Source organism: Nerophis ophidion, linkage group LG12 (genome assembly GCF_033978795.1).
Source record: "Nerophis ophidion isolate RoL-2023_Sa linkage group LG12, RoL_Noph_v1.0, whole genome shotgun sequence".
NCBI lineage: Eukaryota > Metazoa > Chordata > Actinopteri > Syngnathiformes > Syngnathidae > Nerophis > Nerophis ophidion.
The window spans coordinates 9,897,897-9,919,751 of NC_084622.1; the positions used below are offsets into that span (position 1 = coordinate 9,897,897).

General features: G+C 38.7%; 1 protein-coding gene across 1 annotated transcript in view; it reads right to left on the reverse strand.

Annotated features, from left to right (window-relative positions):
- Positions 1-21,855, reverse strand: part of LOC133562944 (voltage-dependent calcium channel subunit alpha-2/delta-1) — a 311,591-nt gene that overhangs the window by 8,220 nt on the left and 281,516 nt on the right. Inside the window, exons 36-40 of the mRNA XM_061916789.1 lie at positions 21,776-21,831; positions 20,460-20,589; positions 13,935-14,047; positions 5,591-5,673; positions 2,625-2,707 (exon numbers count right to left, since the gene is read on the reverse strand). Coding sequence (XP_061772773.1) covers positions 2,625-2,707; positions 5,591-5,673; positions 13,935-14,047; positions 20,460-20,589; positions 21,776-21,831 — 465 coding nt within the window. The remainder of the gene's footprint in view (positions 1-2,624; positions 2,708-5,590; positions 5,674-13,934; positions 14,048-20,459; positions 20,590-21,775; positions 21,832-21,855) is intronic.

Genomic DNA, 21,855 nt, shown 5'->3' on the forward strand with positions numbered 1-21,855 from the left:
TATTAAATCACTTTTTCTCATTCAATGCCTGCCTCCTTCTCTGCATCTTGGGGTTCGAGAAAAAACAACTCTGACAGAACGACTGAAGCTCTACATAAAACAATGGGAAAGAATTCCTTTCAAAGCTTCAACAATTAGTTTCCTCAGTTCCCAAACGTTTATTGAGTGTTGTTAAAAGAAAAGGTGATGTAACACAGTGGTGAACATGCCCTTTCCCAACTACTTTGGCATGTGTTTTAGCAATGAAATTCAAAGTTAATTTTTATTTGCAAAAAAATAAAGTTTATGAGTTTGAGCATCACATTTGTTGTCTTTGTAGTGCATTCAACTGAATATGGGTTGAAAATGATTTGCAAATAATTGTATTATGCTTATATTTACATCTAACACAATTTCCCAACTCATATGGAAACGGGGTTTGTAACACACCTGCCTGCAACTTTAAAATGGGCGTTTAAGTGTGTGCATTTAAGTGTGTGTGCGTTGGGAGTATGCAGGAAGCCCTCGCACGCCGTTAGGAATCAAAGGGCAGGAAATCCACGCGGCGCTTCCTGTGTTTACTCTTAATGACACAATACGTCTCCCTCCGAGGACTTCGGCTAAAGGTATTGACAAGAGTTGGAAAGACGAGTTAAGGGCCACTTCCTGCTTCCCCTTTGGTAGCACAAATGGCTCCCCGAGCATAAACACAAAGGCACATGAAGAAGTAGCTTCTCCGAAACAATGAAAGGCCGAGCTTACCAAGACGCGTTTTATCCTAAATATTTACACAGCTTCTAAACGGCGGCGCGCTGATGGGCTTCACGCGCCTTTTTGGACTTTCTGATTTATCATCAGTTGCACAACACACGAACTTCATCACCCTTCTTTCTTTTAAGAAGGGGAATCCACATAATAAATTGAACGGTAATGGGTGTGACCAATGGCAGAAGAAATATTGCTTCCTCAAATGACATCAACCAGAAGGCACTTAAAATATCGCCGCTGTTGTTTTGAAGTGATGCTCCCATGTAAAATCAACTCGACCGTGAATTCGAGATGCAATCATAGACAATTTACTCCCTCCACTCCACTCCACTTTATTTGAATAGCACATTTAAACAACATAAATGTTTCCAAAGTGCTGCACAACAATATGAAAAGCAATATTCAAATATCCTTAGCTCCACCATCCATTTTTTTTTGTACCGCTTTTTCCCTTTCGGGGTCGCGGGGGGCGCTGGCGCCTATCTCAGCTACAATCGGGCGAAAGGCGGCGTACACCCTGGACAAGTCGCCACCTCATCGCAGGGCCAACGCAGATGGACAGACAACATTCACACTCACATTCACACACTAGGGACAATTTGGTGTTGCCAATCAACCTATCCCCAGGTGCATGTCTTTGGAAGTGGGAGGAAGCCGGAGTACCCGGAAGGAACCCACGCATTCACGGGGAGAACATGCAAACTCCACACAGAAAGATCCCGAGCCTGGATTTGAACCCAGGACTGCAGGAACTTCGTATTGTGAGGCAGACGCACTAACCCCTCTGCCACCGTGAAGCCCACCAATGACTGAATAAAAAATAAAAACAATATAAAAAAAAAATACACATATATATATATATATATATATATATACAGTGAGGCATGATGTTTCCACCCCCATGTTTCACAGTAGGTATGGTGTTCTTGGGATGCAACTCAGTATTCTTCTTCCTCCAAACACGATGAGTTGAGTTTGTACCAAAAAGTTCTATTTTGGTTTCATCTGACCACATGACATTCTCCCAATCCTCTGCTGTATCATCCATGTATCCATTTTGGTATAAACTCAACTGGTCGTGTTTGGAGGAAGAAGAATACTGAGTTGCATCCCAAGAACACCATACCTACTCCGAAGCATGGTGGTCTAAAAGTCATGCTTTGGGGCAGTTTTTCTGCTAAGGGGACAGGACGATTGATCCGTGTTAAGGAAAGAATGAATGGGGCCAAGTTTCGTGAGATTTTGAGCCAAAACCTCCTTCCATCAGTGAGAGCTTTGAATGGTTGACCAAATTCTTATTTTACACCATAATTTATATATAAATTCTGTAAAATTCCTACAATGTGAATTCTTGATTTTTTTTTTCATATTCCGTCTCTCACAGTTGAAGTGTACCTATGATGAAAATTACAGACCTCGGTCATCATTTTAAGTGGGAGAACTTGCACAATCGGTGGTTGGTAAGCACAACTAGAATTGTTCTGCACATTAGGTTAAAAGGCGCACCGTCGAATTTTGAGAGAATTAAAGGATTTTAAGTGCGCCTTATAGTCCGAAAAAAACAGTACCATAGTAAGTCAAAAAATATTCAATATATAAACAATATTTCTCTAAATGTTCATAATTATAATGTGTAATTTGTGAACACTTGTAATTTGAACAGTCTTTTAAAGTGAATCAAATTGGTCCTTTGTTTGCTTCTTTTGATTAATCCGTTCCATATATGTATTCCACATACGGATTTGCTCAAGGTTTTAAGTGTTTCCTCCTCGTGTCAACGGGGCGAGATAATGTATGATTGCTGTTTTTGTTTGGCAGGGTACAAATCGATGTTTTATTACAACGATGCTGCACATAAACCATATTGGCACACTAACCCAATAAAAGTGTTGAGCAGAAACAAGTAGAGCGACGTGTGCCTGAGAGCTGATCCTCTGCTGATCGGACACAAGGGCTCGTCCTACCACGGCGGACAAGAGCAGCGGCCGAGTAGGAGGCGGAAGCAAAGGAAATGAGATGGAAAGCATGCAAAAATAATGAAAAAAGAGTCACGAGGTTACTATAGAACAGGGGTGTCCAAAGTGCGGCCCGGAGCTAATCGTTTACGGGCCTGCCACACATTCTGTAAAAATTTCAAAATTGATAGTATTGCAAAAATTAAAGAAAAAAATTAAAAAAGTGGAATGAGGTGAAATCTAATGAGAAAAACTGGCAATCTTGATACAAAACTGCCATGCAGGCATTTTTTTACCTTTTGTCTTTATTTTCTTTTTTTTTTTCCATTGCTCAAATTAAATTAAATTAAATCAAATTAAAGAAAAACATTTAAAAAAGTGGAATGAGGTGAAATCTAATGAGAAAAAGTGGCAATCTTGACACAAAAACTGACATGCAGGCAGTTTTTTTTGTTCCTTTTGTCTTTATTTTCTTTTTTTTTCCATTGCTCAAAAAAAAAAACGGACAAAATAATCTATGTTATAATGAATTATTACTTAAAAATTATCACTTTAAAATGTTTTACATAGAAAAAATATTGCATATGTTGTGTGGTTGCCATATAAAAACATCAAAGTTTTGACAAAGGAGCAAATACAAACAAAAGTTCAAACTTAAAATCGACAGATATATTGGAAGTTGATCTTGAAATTTAAGTGTTAAAAGTAATAAAAAAAAAAAAAAAAACTAATACAAATGTATCACTTTGAGTGGGGAACCTTTCGGATCTCAAATATATTTAGTAACTTTTCACTGTGATTACTCCAAAAATATTAAATAATTAAAATCAATGGTGTCCTGCATTGTTGATCTTTGAGGGCTTTAATTGTTAAATAAAGCAACTCTCCTGAAGGAATATAAAGTACTATCTATCTATCTATCTATCTATCTATCCATCTAAATACTGCATATTTCAGTTTTACTATAAAAAACAAAGTCTTTTTTGACAGTTAAGGCATAAAACCTTATTTGTTTTACTTTATATCAACCTCAAGTTGATATACTGATTTACTGTAAGCATTAAATAAATAAATACAAATTATAATTTGACTTGTTTTTAACATTTTAAAGACTAAGACCCATTATGCTCCCCAGGATCCCTAAGGATGGGAAAAACAAATATATTTTTATTTTGTTATGGTTTGAAAATGAAAAATATCGAAATGGCCCCAGTATGCTTAAATTTTCCCTCGTGCGGCCCTCTGTGGAAAAAGTTTGGACACCCCTGCTACAGACGGATGAATAAATATTTGAAGTGGCAGACAGCAGAATGCGTGCCTGAAGGCCAGGACAGGACACAAAATACAAAACCCAAAACCAGTGAAGTCGGCACGTTGTGTAAATGGTAAATAAAAACAGAATACAATGATTTGCAAATTCTTTTCAACTTATTTAATTTAATAGACTGCAAAGACAAGATATTAAACGTTCGAACTGGGAAACTTTTTGTGCAAATAATGATTAACTTAGAATTTAATGCCAGCAACACAAGTTGGCACAGGGGCATTTTTACCACTGTTACATGGCCTTTCCTTTTAACAACACTCAGTAAACATTTGGGAACTGAGGAGACCAATTTTTGAAGATTTTCAGGTTGAATTATTTCTCATTTTTGCTTAATGTACAGCTTAAGTTGTTCAACAGTCCGACGTCTCCGTTAAGGTATTTTATGCTTCATCAATGGGAGACGGGCCAGTCTAGTACTTGCAATCTTATACTATGAAGCCACGCTGTTGTAACACGTGGCTTGGCATTGTCTTGCTGAAATAAGCAGGGGCGTCCATGATAACGTTGCTTGGATGGCAACATATGTTGCTCCAAAACCTGTATGTACCGTTCATCATTAATGGTGCCTTCACAGATGTGTAAGTTACCCATGCCTTGGGCACTAATACACCCCAATACCACCACGGATGCTGGCTTTTGAACTTTGTGCCTAAAACAATCTGGTGGTTCTTTTCCAAAAGCCACATTTTCCAAAAACAATTTCAAATGTGGACTCGTCAGACCACAGAACACTTTTCCACTTTGCATCAGTCCATCTCAGATTAGCTCGGGCCCAGCGAAGCCGGCTGTGTTTCTGGGTGTTGTTGATAAATGGCTTTCGCTTCGCATAGTAGAGTTGTAACTTGCACTTGGAGATGTAGCGACCAACTGTAGTTACTGACTGTAGTTTTCTGAAGTGTTCCTGAGCCCATGTGGTGATATCTTTTACACACTGATGTCTCTTTTTGATGCGGTACCGCCTGAGGGATCCAAGGTCATTGGCATTCAATGTTACATGCAAATATTTCTCCTGATTCTGTGAACCCTTTGATGATATAACGAACTGTAGATGGTGAATCCTTAAATTCCTTGCAATAGCTGGTTGAGAAATGTTGTTTTTAAACTGGACAATTTGTTCACTTAATTGGTCACAAAGTGGTAACCCTCCCCTAATCCTTGTTTGTGAATGACTGAGCATTTCATGGAAGCTGCTTTTATGCCCTATCATTGCAGCCACCTGTTCCCAATTAGCCTGTTCACCTGTAAATGCTCCAAATAAGTGTTTGATGAGCATTTCTCAACTTTCTCAGTCTTTTTTGCCACCTGTGCCAGCTTTTTTGAAACGTGTTGCAGGCATCAAATTCCAAATGAACTAATATTTGCAAAAAATAACATTTACCAGTTCGAACGTTAGGTATCTTGTCTTTGCAGTCAATTCAACTGACTATAAGTTGAAAAATATTTGCAAATCATGGTATTCTGTTTTTATTTACTATTTACAAAACATGACAACTTCACTGGTTTTGGGTTTTGTAAATGAAATACAGATTTTTGTCAAGCAATCACTGCCGGGTTGTCTTACATTTTCATTGTTGTCAAAGCACACATCCGGTCCTTTGCGGTACCTTGGATTCTGGGCCAGCTCACATGGATCCGGACCCTCGGCTGAACGGAGGTTTTCAGGAAAACAACATCAACAAGAAGGTCAACAAAAATTAGTTATACACCAGTAAAGTACTCCGTAACACGGTGCAAACATTCCCAGCAGGACCTAAACTTACGGTCATACTTGGAACTGTCATGGTGCCCTAAACTCAAAATATTTGTATTTCAATTTAACGTATCCCATTGAAATAAATTCAATTACATTTTATTTGTGCTTGGCCCTGCCAAAAAGCACGACATTTATGTGGAGGGAGCCGTGGCCTGTGTGTAGGGACTGGTCTGGAAGCAGCGGTAGGTGAGTAGATTGCCCAGCTGGGCGAAGCAGTGGTAGGTGAGTAGATTGCCCAGCTGGGCGAAGCAGTGGTAGGTGAGTAGATTGCCCAGCTGGGACTTATTGTCGCCTTTATTGGCAGCAGCCGGTCAGAGACACATTGTTGGAGTTAAAGACAGAAAAAACACACAAACAGAGACACGCGGGACTGAAAAGCCCAAACCCATCCCTCCATGCGTGGATAAAAAGAAAAACTTGCTCTAACCCTGTACCATGGGCTCAAGAAGATCTGTCTGCATCAGGAGAACCCCCCCAAGAGGGACATCCTAACAATGTTAAATGCCTTTTTGAAAAGAAAAACTAACTTCTAGATTAGAAAGATTGCATAAAAACAAAACGATGCAATGTACAACTAAGAACTATAATAGTGGTGTGAAGTAATAACACATTTACCTTGGAGAGTTGACTTCCTAAAGAGCTGATTCTCTGTCAAACACACCATCAGCAGCGTTTTTTTTTTTTTTTTTACTTCATTGTTGTTAAGATGTTATTTGAATATCCTCTTTGCCAAGTTGGTTTTAATTTTTTCTCTTATTTCTCACACTCGGCCACTGCCTTCCCAAGCTTTGACAACAATGTTTTGTCGATCTCTAGCTATAGGCTAATGCCAGCTCGTAAGACGCGATGTTTTGGTCGGATCTTATATAGGTTCAATGAGTTCATTTGGTAGGCCAACTAATGGCGGGGGTGATGGTAATTCAAACCTTCGCTTTCAATTTAAAGCATATCGATTAACTAAGGGACAGCTCTTAACTCAAAACACTCATAAGTTGAGGTAACACTGTATATACCGGGGGTAAGCAACCCATGGCTCTTTAGCACCGCCCTGGAGCTTTTTCAAAAAAGGAAAAAAAATGGGGGGGGAAATGGATTTGTTTTAATAATGTTTCTGCAGGAATTGAATTGGTTGGTGTTGGAATTGTTAAAATCGGGAAAGAACTGTTAGTAGTAAATGGTATTGGGGGAATTCGGAAAAAGCGGGATTTTTTTCAATAATGCTAAAATGTGAATGTTGTAAATTAGTTCAAATGGTTGGTGTTGGAATTTTTCAAATCGGTCGAGAAATGTTGAAGTGGTAAAACTTTTCATTTACAAAATGGTATTATGGAATTCCTGGAATTTCGGGAAACCCGGGAATTTTTCCAGTTTAAAAAACAGTGTTTTTTTGTCGTGATTAAGGAGAATGCTTTGACGGTTGATGAATGAAAAATGTGGAAGGTGTAGTCTCCAGAAAAACAAGCGAAAATAGGGCTTTGGAAAACCAGGAATTCTGGAAAGTCTTGGAATTTCTTTGAACTTAGAAAAAGGGAATTTTCTGGAAAAGTGGAATGTGTTGAAGGTGATATGGTTTGAATTGGTCAAAAACTCTGAAAATGGTGGAAGTTTGAAAAACGGTCAATTCATTTCAATGTGGGAAAATGTTCTGGAAAACCTGAAATTCTGGGAAATTTGGGAATTTTTGGGAATTTGTAAAGGAAACCCCGCAGTTCCCGAGTATGCTGAACAGTTTGAAGTTGAAACGGTTTGAATCGGGTGAAAAATGTGGAAGGTAGTGCGCTGAAATCTGAAGAAGAATGAAAAATAATGTTGAAGTGGTAAGTTTCTCATCGAAAAATGGTATTACGGATTTCGTGGAATTTTGGGAAACCCGGGAATTGTTCCAATTTATAAAAGAAACTTAGTATTTTTGTCCTTATTAAGAGGAATGCTTTGACGGTTGATGAATGACAAAGGTGGAAGGAGTAGTCTCCAGAAAAAAGGGTGAAAATAGGGCTTTGGAAAACTAGAAATTATGGAAAGTCCTGGAATTTCTTTGAACTTGGAAAAAAGGAAGTTTGAATTTTCTGGAAGGTTGAATGTGTTGAAGGTGGAACGGTTTGAATTAGTCGAAAACTCTGAAAATGGGGGAAGTTTGAAAAACGGCCAAATCATTTCAATGTGGGAAAATGTCCCAGAAAACCTGGAATTCTAGGAAATGTAGGAATTTTTTGGAAGTTGTCAAGAGAAGGTCAGCTATTCCCGAATAGGCTGAACAGTTTGAAGTTTGAACGGTTTGAATCGGGTGAAAAATGTGGCAGGTAGAGCGCACCAAAATCTGGAGAAGAAGAAGAAGAATAAATAAATGTTGAAGTGGTAAGATTTTTCATTGAAAAATGGTATTACGGAATTTCGGGAAACCCGAGAATTGTTTCAGTTTATAAAACTGTTTGTTTTTTTTGTCCTGATTAAGAGGAATACTTTGTCGGTTGATGAATGAAAAAGGTGGAAAGAGTAGTATGCGGACTGCGATGAGGTGGCGACTTGTCCAGGGTGTACATCGCCTTCCGCCCAATTGTATCTGAGATAGGCGCCAGCGACCCCAAAAGGGAATAAGCTGTAGAAAATGGAGTAGTCTCAGGAAAAAAGGGTGAAGATAGGGCTTTGGAAAACCAGGAATTCTGGAAAGTCCTGGAATTTCTTTGAACTTGTAAAAAGGGAAGTTTGAATTTTCTGGAAGGTGGAATGTGTTGAAGGTGGAACGGTTTGAATTGGTCAAAAATTCGGAAAATGGGAGAAGTTTGAAAAACGGCCAATTCATTTCAGTGTGGAAAAATGTCCCAGAATTCTGGGAAATGTGAGAATTTTTTGGAATTTGTCAAGGGAAAGTCCGCTATTCCCGAATAGGCTGAACAGTTTGAAGTTGGAACGGTTTGAATCGGGTGAAAAATGTGAAAGGTAGACCGCGCTAAAATCAGGAGAAGAAGAGGATAATAAATAAATGTTGAAGTGGTAAGATTTTTCATTGAAAAATGGTATTACGGAATTCCTGGAATTTCGAGAAACCCGGAAATTGTTCCTGTTTATAAAACAACTTTGTTTTTTTGTCCCGATTAAGAGGACTGCTTTGACGGTTGATGAATGACAAAGGTGGAAGGAGTAGTCTTCAGAAAAAATTGTGAAAATAAGGCTTTGGAAAACCAGAAATTATGGAAACTCCTGGAATTTCTTTGAACGTGGAAAAAGGGAGGTTTGAATTTTCTGGAAGGTTGAATGTGTTGAAGGTGGAACGGTTTGAATTGGTCGAAAACTGGGAAAATGGGAGAAGTTTGAAAAACGGCCAATTCATTTCAATGTGGGAAAATGTCCCAGAAAACCTGGAATTCTGGGAAATGTGAGAATTTTTCTGAATTTGTCAAGGGAAAGTCCGCTATTTCCAAATAGGCTGAACACTTTGAAGTTGGAACGGTTTGAATCGGGTGAAAAATGTGGCAGGTAGAGCGCACCAAAATCTGGAGAAGAAGAATAATAATAAATAAATGTTGGAGTGGTAAGATTTTTCATTGAAAAATGGTATTACGGAATTTCGGGAAACCCGGGAATTGTTTCAGTTTATAAAACAACCTGTTTTTTGTCCTGATTAAGAGGAATACTTTGTTGATGAATGAAAAAGATGGAAGGAGTAGTCTCCGGAAAAAGGGTGAAAATAGGGTTTTGGAAAACCAGGAATTGTGGAAAGTCCTGGAATTTCTTTGAACTTGAAAAAAGGGAAGTTTGAGTTTTCTGGAAGGTGGAATGTGTTGAAGGTGGAACAGTTTGAATTGGTCTAAAACTCGGAAAATGGGAGAAGTTTGAAAAACGGGCAATTCATTTCAGTGTGGAAAAATGTCCCAGGATTACTGGAATTCTGGGAAATGTGGGAATTTTTGGGAATTTGTCAAGAGAAAGTCCGCTATTCCCGAATAGGCTGAACAGTTTGAAGTTCGAAAGGTTTGAATCAGGTGAAAAATGTGGCAGATAGAGCGCACCAAAATCTGGAGAATAATAATAATAAATAAATGTTGAAGTGGTATTACGGAATTTCTGGTATTTCGGGAAACCGGGAATTGTCCCAGTTTATAAAAATACTTTGTTTTGTTTTTTGTCCTGATTAAGAGGAATGCTTTGACAATTGATGAATGAAAAAGGTGGAAGGAGTAGTCTCCAGAAAAAAGGGTAAAAATAGGGTTTTGGAAAACCAGGCATTGGGGAAAGTCCTGGAATTTCTTTGAACTTGGAAAAAGGGAAGTTTGAATTTTCTGGAAGGTGGAATGTGTTGAAGGTGGAACGGTTTGAATTGGTCGAAAACTCTGAAAATGGTGGAAGTTTGAAAAGGTCAATTCATTTCAATGTGGGAAAATGTTCTGGAAAACCTGAAATTCTGGGAAATTTGGGAATTTTTTTGAATTTGTAAAGGAAAACCCGCAGTTCCCGAGTAGGCTGAACAGTTTGAAGTTGAATCGGTTTGAATCGGGTGAAAAATGTGGAAGGTAGTGCACTAAAATCTGAAGAAGAATGAAAAATAATGTTGAAGTGGTAAGTCTCTCATCGAAAAATGGTATTACGGAATTCGTGGAATCTTGGGAAACCCGGGAATTGTTCCAATTCATGAAAAAAACTTAGTATTTTTGTCCTTATTAAGAGGAATGCTTTGACGGTTGATGAATGACAAAGGTGGAAGGAATAGTCTCCAGAAAAAAGGGTGAAAATAGGGCTTTGGAAAACCAGAAATTATGGAAAGTCCCGGAATTTCTTTGAACTTGGAAAAAAGGAAGTTTGAATTTTCTGGAAGGTGGAATGTGTTGAAGGTGGAACGGTTTGAATTAGTCGAACACTCTGAAAATGGGGGAAGTTTGAAAAACGGCCAAATCATTTCAATGTGGGAAAATATCCCAGAAAGCCTGGAATTCTGGGAAATGTAGGAATTTTTTGGAATTTGTCAAGAGAAGGTCAGCTATTCCCGAATAGGCTGAACAGTTTGAAGTTGGAACGGTATGGATCGGGTGAAAAATGTGGCAGGTAGAGCGCACCAAAATCTGGAGAAGAAGAATAATAATAAATAAATGTTGAAGTGGTAAGATTTTTCATTGAAAATGGTATTACGGAATTTCGGGAAACCCGGGAATTGTTTCAGTTTATAAAACTGTTTTTTTTTTTTGTCCTGATTAAGAGGAATACTTTGTCGGTTGATGAATGAAAAAGGTGGAAAGAGTAGTCTCCGGACTGCAATGAGGTGGCGACTTGTCCAGGGTGTACATCGCCTTCCGCCCGATTGTATCTGAGATAGGCGCCAGCGACCCCAAAAGGGAATAAGCTGTAGAAAATGGAGTAGTCTCAGGAAAAAAGGGTGAAGATAGGGCTTTGGAAAACCAGGAATTCTGGAAAGTCCTGGAATTTCTTTGAACTTGTAAAAAGGGAAGTTTGAATTTTCTGGAAGGTGGAATGTGTTGAAGGTGGAACGGTTTGAATTGGTCAAAAATTCGGAAAATGGGAGAAGTTTGAAAAACGGTCAATTCATTTCAGTGTGGAAAAATGTCCCAGAATTACTGGAATTCTGGGAAATGTGAGAATTTTTTGGAATTTGTCAAGGGAAAGTCCGCTATTCCCGAATAGGCTGAACAGTTTGAAGTTGGAACGGTTTGAATCGGGTGAACAATGTGGAAGGTAGACCGCGCTAAAATCAGGAGAAGAAGAGGATAATAAATAAATGTTGAAGTGGTAAGATTTTTCATTGAAAAATGGTATTACGGAATTCCTGGAATTTCGAGAAACCCGGAAATTGTTCCTGTTTATAAAACAACTTTGTTTTTTTGTCCCGATTAAGAGGAATGCTTTGACGGTTGATGAATGACAAAGGTGGAAGGAGTAGTCTTCAGAAAAAATTGTGAAAATAAGGCTTTGGAAAACCAGAAATTATGGAAAGTCCTGGAATTTCTTTGAACGTGGAAAAAGGGAGGTTTGAATTTTCTGGAAAGTTGAATGTGTTGAAGGTGGAACGGTTTGAATTGGTCGAAAACTGGGAAAATGGGAGAAGTTTAAAAAACGGCCAATTCATTTCACTGTGGGAAAATGTCCCAGAAAACCTGGAATTCTGGGAAATGTGAGAATTTTTCTCAATTTGTCAAGGGAAAGTCCGCTATTTCCAAATAGGCTGAACACTTTGAAGTTGGAACGGTTTAAATCGGGTGAAAAATGTGGCAGGTAGAGCGCACCAAAATCTGGAGAAGAAGAATAATAATAAATAAATGTTGGAGTGGTAAGATTTTTCATTGAAAAATGGTATTACGGAATTTCGGGAAACCCGGGAATTGTTTCAGTTTATAAAACAACCTGTTTTTTGTCCTGATTAAGAGGAATACTTTGTTGATGAATGAAAAAGATGGAAGGAGTAGTCTCCGGAAAAAAGGGTGAAAATAAGGCTTTGGAAAACCAGGAATTGTGGAAAGTCCTGGAATTTCTTTGAACTTGAAAAAAGGGAAGTTTGAATTTTCTGGAAGGTGGAATGTGTTGAAAGTGGAACAGTTTGAATTGGTCAAAAACTCGGAAAATGGGAGAAGTTTGAAAAACGGCCAATTCATTTCAGTGTGGAAAAATGTCCCAGAATTACTGGAATTCTGGGAAATGTGGGAATTTTTGGGAATTTGTCAAGAGAAAGTCCGCTATTCCCGAATAGGCTGAACAGTTTGAAGTTGGAAAGGTTTGAATCAGGTGAAAAATGTGGCAGATAGAGCGCACCAAAATCTGGAGAATAATAATAATAAATAAATGTTGAAGTGGTATTACGGAATTTCTGGTATTTCGGGAAACCGGGAATTGTCCCAGTTTATAAAAATACTTTGTTTTGTTTTTTGTCCTGATTAAGAGGAATGCTTTGACAATTGATGAATGAAAAAGGTGGAAGGAGTAGTCTCTAGAAAAAAGGGTAAAAATAGGGTTTTGGAAAACCAGGCATTGGGGAAAGTCCTGGAATTTCTTTGAACTTGGAAAAAGGGAAGTTTGAATTTTCTGGAAGGTGGAACGTGTTGAAGGTGGAACGGTTTGAATTGGTCGAAAACTCTGAAAATGGTGGATGTTTGAAAAACAGCTAATTCATTTCAATGTGGGAAAATGTTCGGGAAAACCTGGAATTCTGGGAAATGTGGGAATTTCTCAAGGGAAGGCCCACAGTTCCCGAATAGGCTGAACAGTTAGAAGTTGGAACGGTTTGATTCGGGTGAAAAATGTGGAAGGAAGAGCGCACCAAAATATGGAGAAGAAGAATAATAATAAATAAATGTTCCAAAGCATTTGTACAATAACAATGAGTTGAATAATAAATATATGAATTTTGGTGAATAAAATATTGTATTACACATCTGCTAACACACAAACCAACAACAAACTGTTGTGCTTTCCTATTACACCAATTCATCAACATTGGGCAGTAAAAAACATGATTACTGTACTCTCGAGAAAACACAGGTGGAAAACATCTGGACGGGCAAGGAAACATCTCGTAAAACACGTAACAAGACACAAAAGTGACAGCAAGCGAGTGAAACAAATGAGAGGGCGCAAACCGCAACACGCACCAGACGTTGGAAGACACACCAGGAAACAATCAATCCAAACTGGTTGAAGTCCTCACAAAGTCCGAAAAAGGCCAAAGTGTGTTAAACCTTGCAAGGCTCATTACCTTATTAGCAACTAATGGCCCTTTTAGTGACCCCATGGCCAACTTTAGTGATGACACCTTTACTGTTAAACCACCAGCAAGAAGGCACATTCTGGCCACATCTGTCAAACAGATATCCTGGCTGCATTTGAACACACACACACCTACCTACACCTACATCCACACACACTTTCCTTAACCTTAATTCAACTTGATGGCGGTGTGCAGGCCAGAAACAAAGAAGTCCAATCCGCTCGTAACGTGAGACCATCTTTCATGCATCTGGTTTACTGTTCACCCGTGAACATTCGGAGGGGACCTGCTGGAAAGTGCTTAGGTGTGTGTCCTTGGATTGGGACTTTAAAGCTCTCTTGTCATAGGGGTGATGGATGGAAGGGCAGGGGAGTAAAACCCCCCTACCAAAAAAAGGGGGAGTTGTCACTGCGATGCTGACTATTTACGACTTAAGTGAAAGGATACAGGGTTGTTCGGCTTGTCGTAGCGGCCTGGGGTCGCATGACAAACACGTTGCCTTGGCATCGGTGATTAGGAACACCAGGTTGGTGTTGGGTAGCTTCTCTGCACGATACATCCTGAAAAGTCACAAAGGCAAGTTTTTATTTAACCCATTGAGATCAAAGATCTCTTGTCCAGGGGAGACCTGGCCAAACAGTAAACAACACATAAAATTAAAGCTTGCTCACGTGACACATGTGCATACAGATAAGGTAGACCGCAATCCCTTCACGGAGGTTTTAAACTCATTTAATGTAACAATGGTTTAAAGTTGAAGATTGGATTGTAGGTTATTCCGAGCCTCTGGTGCTGAAAACTTAAACACTTTCTTGCCCGGTTCAGTTCTTACTTTCGAGACGACAAATTGCAGAACATTCATTAAACGAAGATTGTGAAGATTTCTTTGTCAAAAGACAAGACGGATAAGATTGAGTGATACCCAGAATGGTTTCGTAGGTGAACACATACCAATGATTGAGGCGTCGAGCACATAAAGGTGTCTAACGAACGAGATTTCTCCACAGAATCTCCCCTCTGGTCAACAAAAGCACCACAGTGTTTACCCCAGAAAATGTATTAGTTAAAGTGGTGACTCTCCAAGGGGAGGGGACCGGGAAAAAGGATGGGTGTAAAGAGTGGTGTATCTAGGCCTGTCGCCGTCACCACAGCCTGGGGAGCAATAGATTACAGATTGTGGTGAAGTAGGCCGGCTTCGTTGCGTGAAAAAGCCTACAACTTTTGGTTGTGTTTTCCGCTCCATATTCTGAATGTAATTATTCGATTTATATCGCAATATGTTTTTCCGTGAAGTAAAAACAAAACAGTCCTAGTTACCTGAGATGCTAAAAAAAATGACTTACAAATTAAAATTAATGACTTACTGTGAGTAAGCGTTTGCAATAAGCGTTTGAAAAAAAAAAGAGTTAAAAGTCGGGCCACATGCTGACATATGTTCAACTCCATCCATCCATTTTCTACCGCTTGTCCCATTTGGGGTCTCCGCTTAATTTATTACAGCATTTGGGAAGCCTGTAGTTGATTTTTATTATGTAAATGTTATATGTTTATCAACACGTGATAGCAGGGACCCTGCCATTCAAAATTAGGCTGTTACATTACTCATGATTAATGTAACTATGGCTGAAAAAGTAGTACAATAGCAATTGGAGAGACTAATCATCCCTGAACACCATGGAGTTCATGTAGGCTTTATGATGGACTTGCATTATTATATAAACTATCAGAGACATAAACTCTTCATTAAACATAATGTCCTTTTTATGCTGCTTCAACACAGCTCAGTCAACACAGAAAATAAAAAAAAAAATAGAAAAAAAAAATGGATATATATAAGTGTGTATATATATGTATATATACCTACCTACTCACCAAGTCACATATATTGTATCAATCAATGTAGATATGTCTGTGTGTATGCATGCATGTGTGTGTGTGTGTGTATATATATATATATATATATATATATATATATATATATATATATATATATATATGTATATATATATATATATATATATATATATAGTGTCATATACATGTAAGTGTGTGTGTGTGTGTATATATATATATATATATATATATATATATATATGTAGGTGTGGGGAAAAATCACAAGACTACTTCGTCTCTACAGAACTGTTTCATGAGGGGTTCCCTCAATCATCAGATTTTAATGGAAGCATTCACATACAATGGTTTATATAGGGCACAGATTAGGTGGGTACAGGCAGGCGTAGGGGCGTGGTGATTGGCTCATGTGTTACCTAGGAGGTGTTTCCGTCTGTGGCGGCATATTGAAATGATTTCACTGCGCTTGTTAAGGGATGATAGATCTGGATGATATATGATAAACAGTTTCTCTTTTAAGCATAGGTTGCATCTTTTATTACCACTGTTGTAAGGTTTGCTGGATGCAAGAATTTGCCATGTTATTGAATATTCAACATTATTGTCTTTGAGGTTCCAAATGTGTTTGCTGAGTTCTGTAGAATTCCGCAAAGTCTGGTTTCTAAAGGAGGCGTTGTGATTATTGCATCTTGTTTTGAACGCTCCTTCGGTTAATCCTACGTACGTGCCGGATGTGTTAATGTCCTTGCGTGTTACCTTTGCTTGGTAAACGACTGATGTATGTAAGCACCCTCCGTTGAGAGGGCAATCAGGTTTCTTGCGACAGTTACATTCCTTATTGGTTTCAGAGTCGTTTAGTATGGGGGTGGGCAGTCCTTTTGCAATTGCTTTGTTGTGATTTGAAATGATTTGTTGTATGTTATTCATACAGCTGTAGCTCAATTTAATGTTGTTCTTATTGAATATTTTTCTTAGGGTGTTGCCTTTGGGGAAGTGTTTGTCGATCAGAGTGAGGAACTTGCGGCCGATGTTGGTTGAGACGTTTTTGCTGAATGAGGGATTGTACCAGATGATGTTGTTTCGTTTTCTGCTCTTTTTTGGTTGGTTTCCTGGAGTGGGTTCATAGGTGAGGGTGAAGTTGTATCCGCTTTCATCAAGTGCTTTCTGGTACGGGGGGGTTGCTTGGTCGAATTCAGCTTTGCTAGATGACAGCATCGATAGCCTTTTATTAATTCCGGTAGGTATTCTTTTCGTGGTGGTGGGTGGGTGGTTGCTGTCATGGTGCACGTATTGGAGTGTTGTGTTGGGTTTCGTGAATGGTTGGTAGCTGTTATTTCTCAGGTTGAAAGTGATGTCAAGGAAGTTGACGGTTTGGTTGTTGGCTTCAATCGTGATCCGTAGGCCGTTTTCTTTGAAGATTTGGCATATGCGCTTCTTGGTGTTCTCGCTGCTCCTTGGCGAGGTGCGGCACACTGCCAAGGTTCAGGTTGAGGCTAGCAAGCTGGGAGAGGAGGAAACTCCCGACGAGTTCGCACGTTTCTGCTGGGGAGTTTTGACGGAGCAGAAACGGTATCGAGCACTATTCTCTGGATAATCCAATCAAGACATATATATATATATATATATATATATATATATATATATATATATATATATATATATATATATATATAGCAGGGGTGCCCGTTACGTCGATCGCGAGCTACCAGTCGACCACGGGGGGTGTGTCAGTCGATCTCCAGCCAGGCTTTAAAAAAAAATAGACCTAAAAATTAGTGATCATCAATCTTCACCAAGACATCACTTAAATGACATTCACAGTACCGGATGGTCTTGTGAGATGACGCTGGCTGCTGCAAGATCATTATTATGAAAATATGACCGAGAGGAAGGCGAGAAACACTTTTTATTTCAACAGACTCTCGCGCCGTACCTTCCGTCAAAACTCTAAAGGCCGACTGCAGATTTCCTATCTTCACAATAAAAGCCCTGCTTCATGCTGCCTGCGCTAACTAAATACAGAGTCTCGGAAAACTGCCGTGCACAAGCGATCCCTCAGAAAGCTGGCGTGCACATCACTTGTGCACGCCAGCTTTCCGAGACCACTTTCATGTGGTATTGTACAGAAAGGACAACTTTTTTTCTCCTCCATTTGAAAATGTGGGCATTATCATCATTACTGTCTGATTCAAATCAATGCAAGTCATCAGAATCAGGTAATACACCAGCTTATATTCTTGTATTTGTGAAAGAAAGACACCTATATGTGTTACACATGCTTGTATTATCATTAAACACATTTAACTTGTTTACAAACATGTTTCTTTCATAAATAAATAAATATAAATGATATATATAAATGAGGTAGATCCCATCGAGTTGGTCAATTGAAAAGTAGCTCGCCTGCAGAAAAAGTGTGGGCACCCCTGATATATAGTGTCATATACATGTAAGTGTGTGTGTGTGTGTATATACATATATATATATATATATATATATATATATATATATATATATATATATATATATATATATATATATATATATATATATATATATATATATATTGTATATGACACTATAAAAACCATCCCACCATCTGATCTCCTTCTTTCACATCCTTCTGTTTTAAAGATCGGATCGGTGGGGCCCGGTTAAGAATAGTGTTGCCTCCTGAACGGCCTCCCTTCAGACAGCTTCTCTTACAGCTTTCATTCCGACACATTTGACCTTGATCCGTCGGTGACAGGACTCGCAGGGTGAGGAACAAGCGCCCTTTTTTCTTTCACTTCCCCCAGTCTCTGGCTTCACTGGAAATCTGCCACAATTCCACTTGCCGCTGTACATTCACTTTGGTCTATAACCTCCTTTTTGTGTCAATTTGGGGGTTAAATGTGGCTGTAATTACAGCTTGTTATGGGTCCCACGTGTCTGCTTGCCAATATTAACGGCTGCACACACACACAAAGCCTCTCGAAGACCATAAAAAGGTCCAGTAAGAAAAAAGAGGGTTTGAGAGGCCACATGAACACCTGCATGGACCCATGCCTTTCATTTCAAGCGGCACTGCTTATATTACCCTGGACTTCAACTACTCAATCATTTACATAAGGAGAAAAGTAGACAGATTGGGAGAAAAATGGCGAACATAATTTCAAGGCTGTTTTGAGTTGCCAATCATTTCTAAAACTCTTATGTTGGTCACAAAAAACATTCATGAAGTTTAGTTCTTTTATGAATTTATTATGGCTCTACTGAAAATGTGAACAAATGTGCTGGGTCAAAACTATCAGGGATGGGAATGAAGATTTCCAAAATCAGCTGAATTTTTTTTTACTCTAAAACACCGCTAAGTTATCATTTAATGATAACTTATTAATATCAAACCATTTTTTTAGCTGAATTAACTCAACCTCTATTATCCTTAACACTTCCTCCAAGTCTTCTCCTGAACAATATACATTTGTATCATCTGCAAACATAATACATTTCAATTTATTAGATAGGGAACAAATATTTAGGTAAACTATAAATAACTTGGGTCCCAATATTGAGCCTTGTGGAACCCCACAAGTTACTCTTGTTGGCTGTGATTTAGTCGTAATAATTTCCACATATTGAGATCTGTTACTTAAATAATTACTTAACCACTGTTGTGAAACACCTCTTATGCCATCGTTTTCCCATTTTTGCAGAAGTAAGGAATGATCGATTGTGTCAAAATCTTTAAATAAATCAATAAATACTCCAACGGTGTGTTGCTTATTTCTATTGCTGTAGCTATGTTTTCTACAAAGTCCATCACTGCTAGGGATGTAGATCGATTACTCCTGAACCCATACTGATGCTCATTCAATAGCTCATGTTTGTCAATGAAGTTATCAAGTCTATATACAAATAATTTCTCAAGAATTTTAGCAAATTGAGGTAGTAAGGACACAGGTCTGTAATTTGAGACCATATGTTTATCACCATTTTTATAAATTGGAATAACTTTTGCGATTTTCATTTTGCCAGGAACAATTCCAGTTGATAAAGATTTATTGGCAACCGTGGCTTAAATAACACTGTGGTGATTAGTGAAAACAGACATAGGGACAAGGTGAAAACTAATGGGTTGACATGGAAACAAAGCAAACAAGGAAGTGCAAAAACAGGAAACAATGGAGTCTTAAACAAAACATGATCACAAAACATGACAACATTAAGGTCAGGACTTTCAGAAGGCTAATCCAAACGTTAATTCTACCCTGATTTAGCCATTCATTTAACACTTTTGACATGTGTTTGGGGTCATTGTCTTGTTGGAACACCCAACTGCGCCCAAGACCCAACCTCCAGGCTGCTGATTTTAAGGTTGTCCTGAAGAATTTGGAGGTAATCCTCTTTTTTCATTGTCCCGTTTATTCTCCGTAAAATTCGCAGCAAAACAGGCCCATAGCATAATACTACCACCACCATGCTTGACGGTAGGGATAGTGTTCCTGGGATTAAAGTCCTCACCAGCAGCAAAACTTTAGTTTCAACTGACATCACATGGGCAAAGATAAGACCTCCTGGAGGAAAGATCTGGGGTCAAGTTTGTCAAGAGGAGTGGTCAAAAATTTAACCAGAAGCTTGTAGTATCGACGTGATACACTCTTGTACTTGATATCATTATAGTGAATGTCAGGTGTCGATCCACCCATGGTGTTCGTTTACATTGTGATACTGGTGAGCTATTGTATCCTCCTACGGTGTGTAGTGAAGCATGTTTAGCTATTCCTCATCCTGCAGTGATATTACTTGTAAAAAACGTAATTTATTTGCCACCATCAAGGTGAGCATGAGTGAACTAAGAGTAGCTAAAAGCCTGCAGACTGTAGATGGATGTTAGCTCCCTCGCCATGTCTTAAAGCACCTCTCCCAGAAGGTGTTTCAGTGCTATAACTTCACCTTTATCGTTAGTTTTTAAGCCAAAATGCATCCGTTCTCCCTTTTCTGTCTGTTTGTAAGTACTCTGTGATTGTGCACTGCCGAACATGCTCCTCTGCTTGTAAAACCAGCACTGTCACAGTGTACTAGTACCGGTATACCGCACAACCCTACAATATACCCACTCAGACAAATGAACATACATACCTCGAACAGTTTCCACAGTCGAGGACTCCCGAGTAGGACCTTTCGTCGTTGTCAAAGAAGTACTGCGTTTGCTCCGTGATGCAGCTTTCTTTAAACATGGCGTCTGAGAGGTCCTCGTCACCAGACTCCGCTGGAAATTTAGGCACAAGGAAGTGTTCGCAGTAAAATGTACTTTGTTTTTTACGTCAAAATAATATTGTGTCCAACTGTGAAAACCTGTTGGCTAGGGTAAAGAGAGACGTTTTATCCAACAGGAGACTGAGGGCAGCAAGAAAATGCGCACACTGCAAAAAGTCAGTGTTTAAAAACAAGAAGAAAAATACAAAAATGATGGGTATTTTATTGAAACTAAGCAAAATTATCTGCCAATAGCTTAAGAAAATTTGGCTTGTCAAGACTTACCCAAAACATGTAAAATTAGCTAACCTCAATGACCCCAAAACCTTAAAATAAGTGTATTCTCACTGTTAACAAGTGCACTTTTCTTGGTAGAAAACCAAAAAAGAGACATTTTCTCTCAATATGTTGAAACATCTTCTTAAATTAGGTAAATGCTAGTGCCATTATCTTGACATAATGATACATTCCAAAAAGTCAGTGTTCAAAAACAAGAAAAACAATACAAAAATTAGGGGCAAAAATCATTTGCCAATAAAACAAGAAAATTTGGCTGGTCAAGACTTTCCAAAACAAGTCAAATGAGCTAACCTCAATGAAGCCAAAAACTACCTTAAAATAAGTATATTCTCACTATTAACAAGAGGACTTTTCTTGTGATCCAAGACTTGCCCAAGCTCAATCCAGGACCAGCCCAAGCCCGAGGCATCTTTTTCTTTTGTCTTAATGTGACCGGAAACAATGGCTGTTTACATACCCCCCATTCCTTTAGAAACAGCTGTTATGTAAACAGGGAAAGTCCAAATAAAAAGAGGTGGCTTACAATTTTTCGCCAGAGCGTGGTGTAAGACTGTACAGAGAGTACAGTCGCCACGTCTCTCCTCAAATTGAGCAAAATTGAATTTTGTCTCCGTTTATTTCCTTGCCTCTTGTCTTGTTTAATTGATGTCATCGATGTTTGAATCTGGCAATAGGTCATCAAATCTCAGCAACATCTGAGATCGTTTAGGACCAAATCCCTTAAAACAAGTAAAACACTCTAAGAAAAACTCTGCTAAGTGAGAATCATTATCTTATCAGATAGAAAATAAGCAACTATCACCCTTATTTGAGATATTTAATCTTACTTTTTGCAGTAAAGTGGAGACAATGCCGCGCCTATCTCGTAATGACTTGGCGCAAACATTTTAGATGCTCACCTGCCTCCAGAAGGTTGGGGAATATGAGGCCATAGAAGATCTGTTGGAGTATGGACCTACAAAAGAGGACATTAGTATTG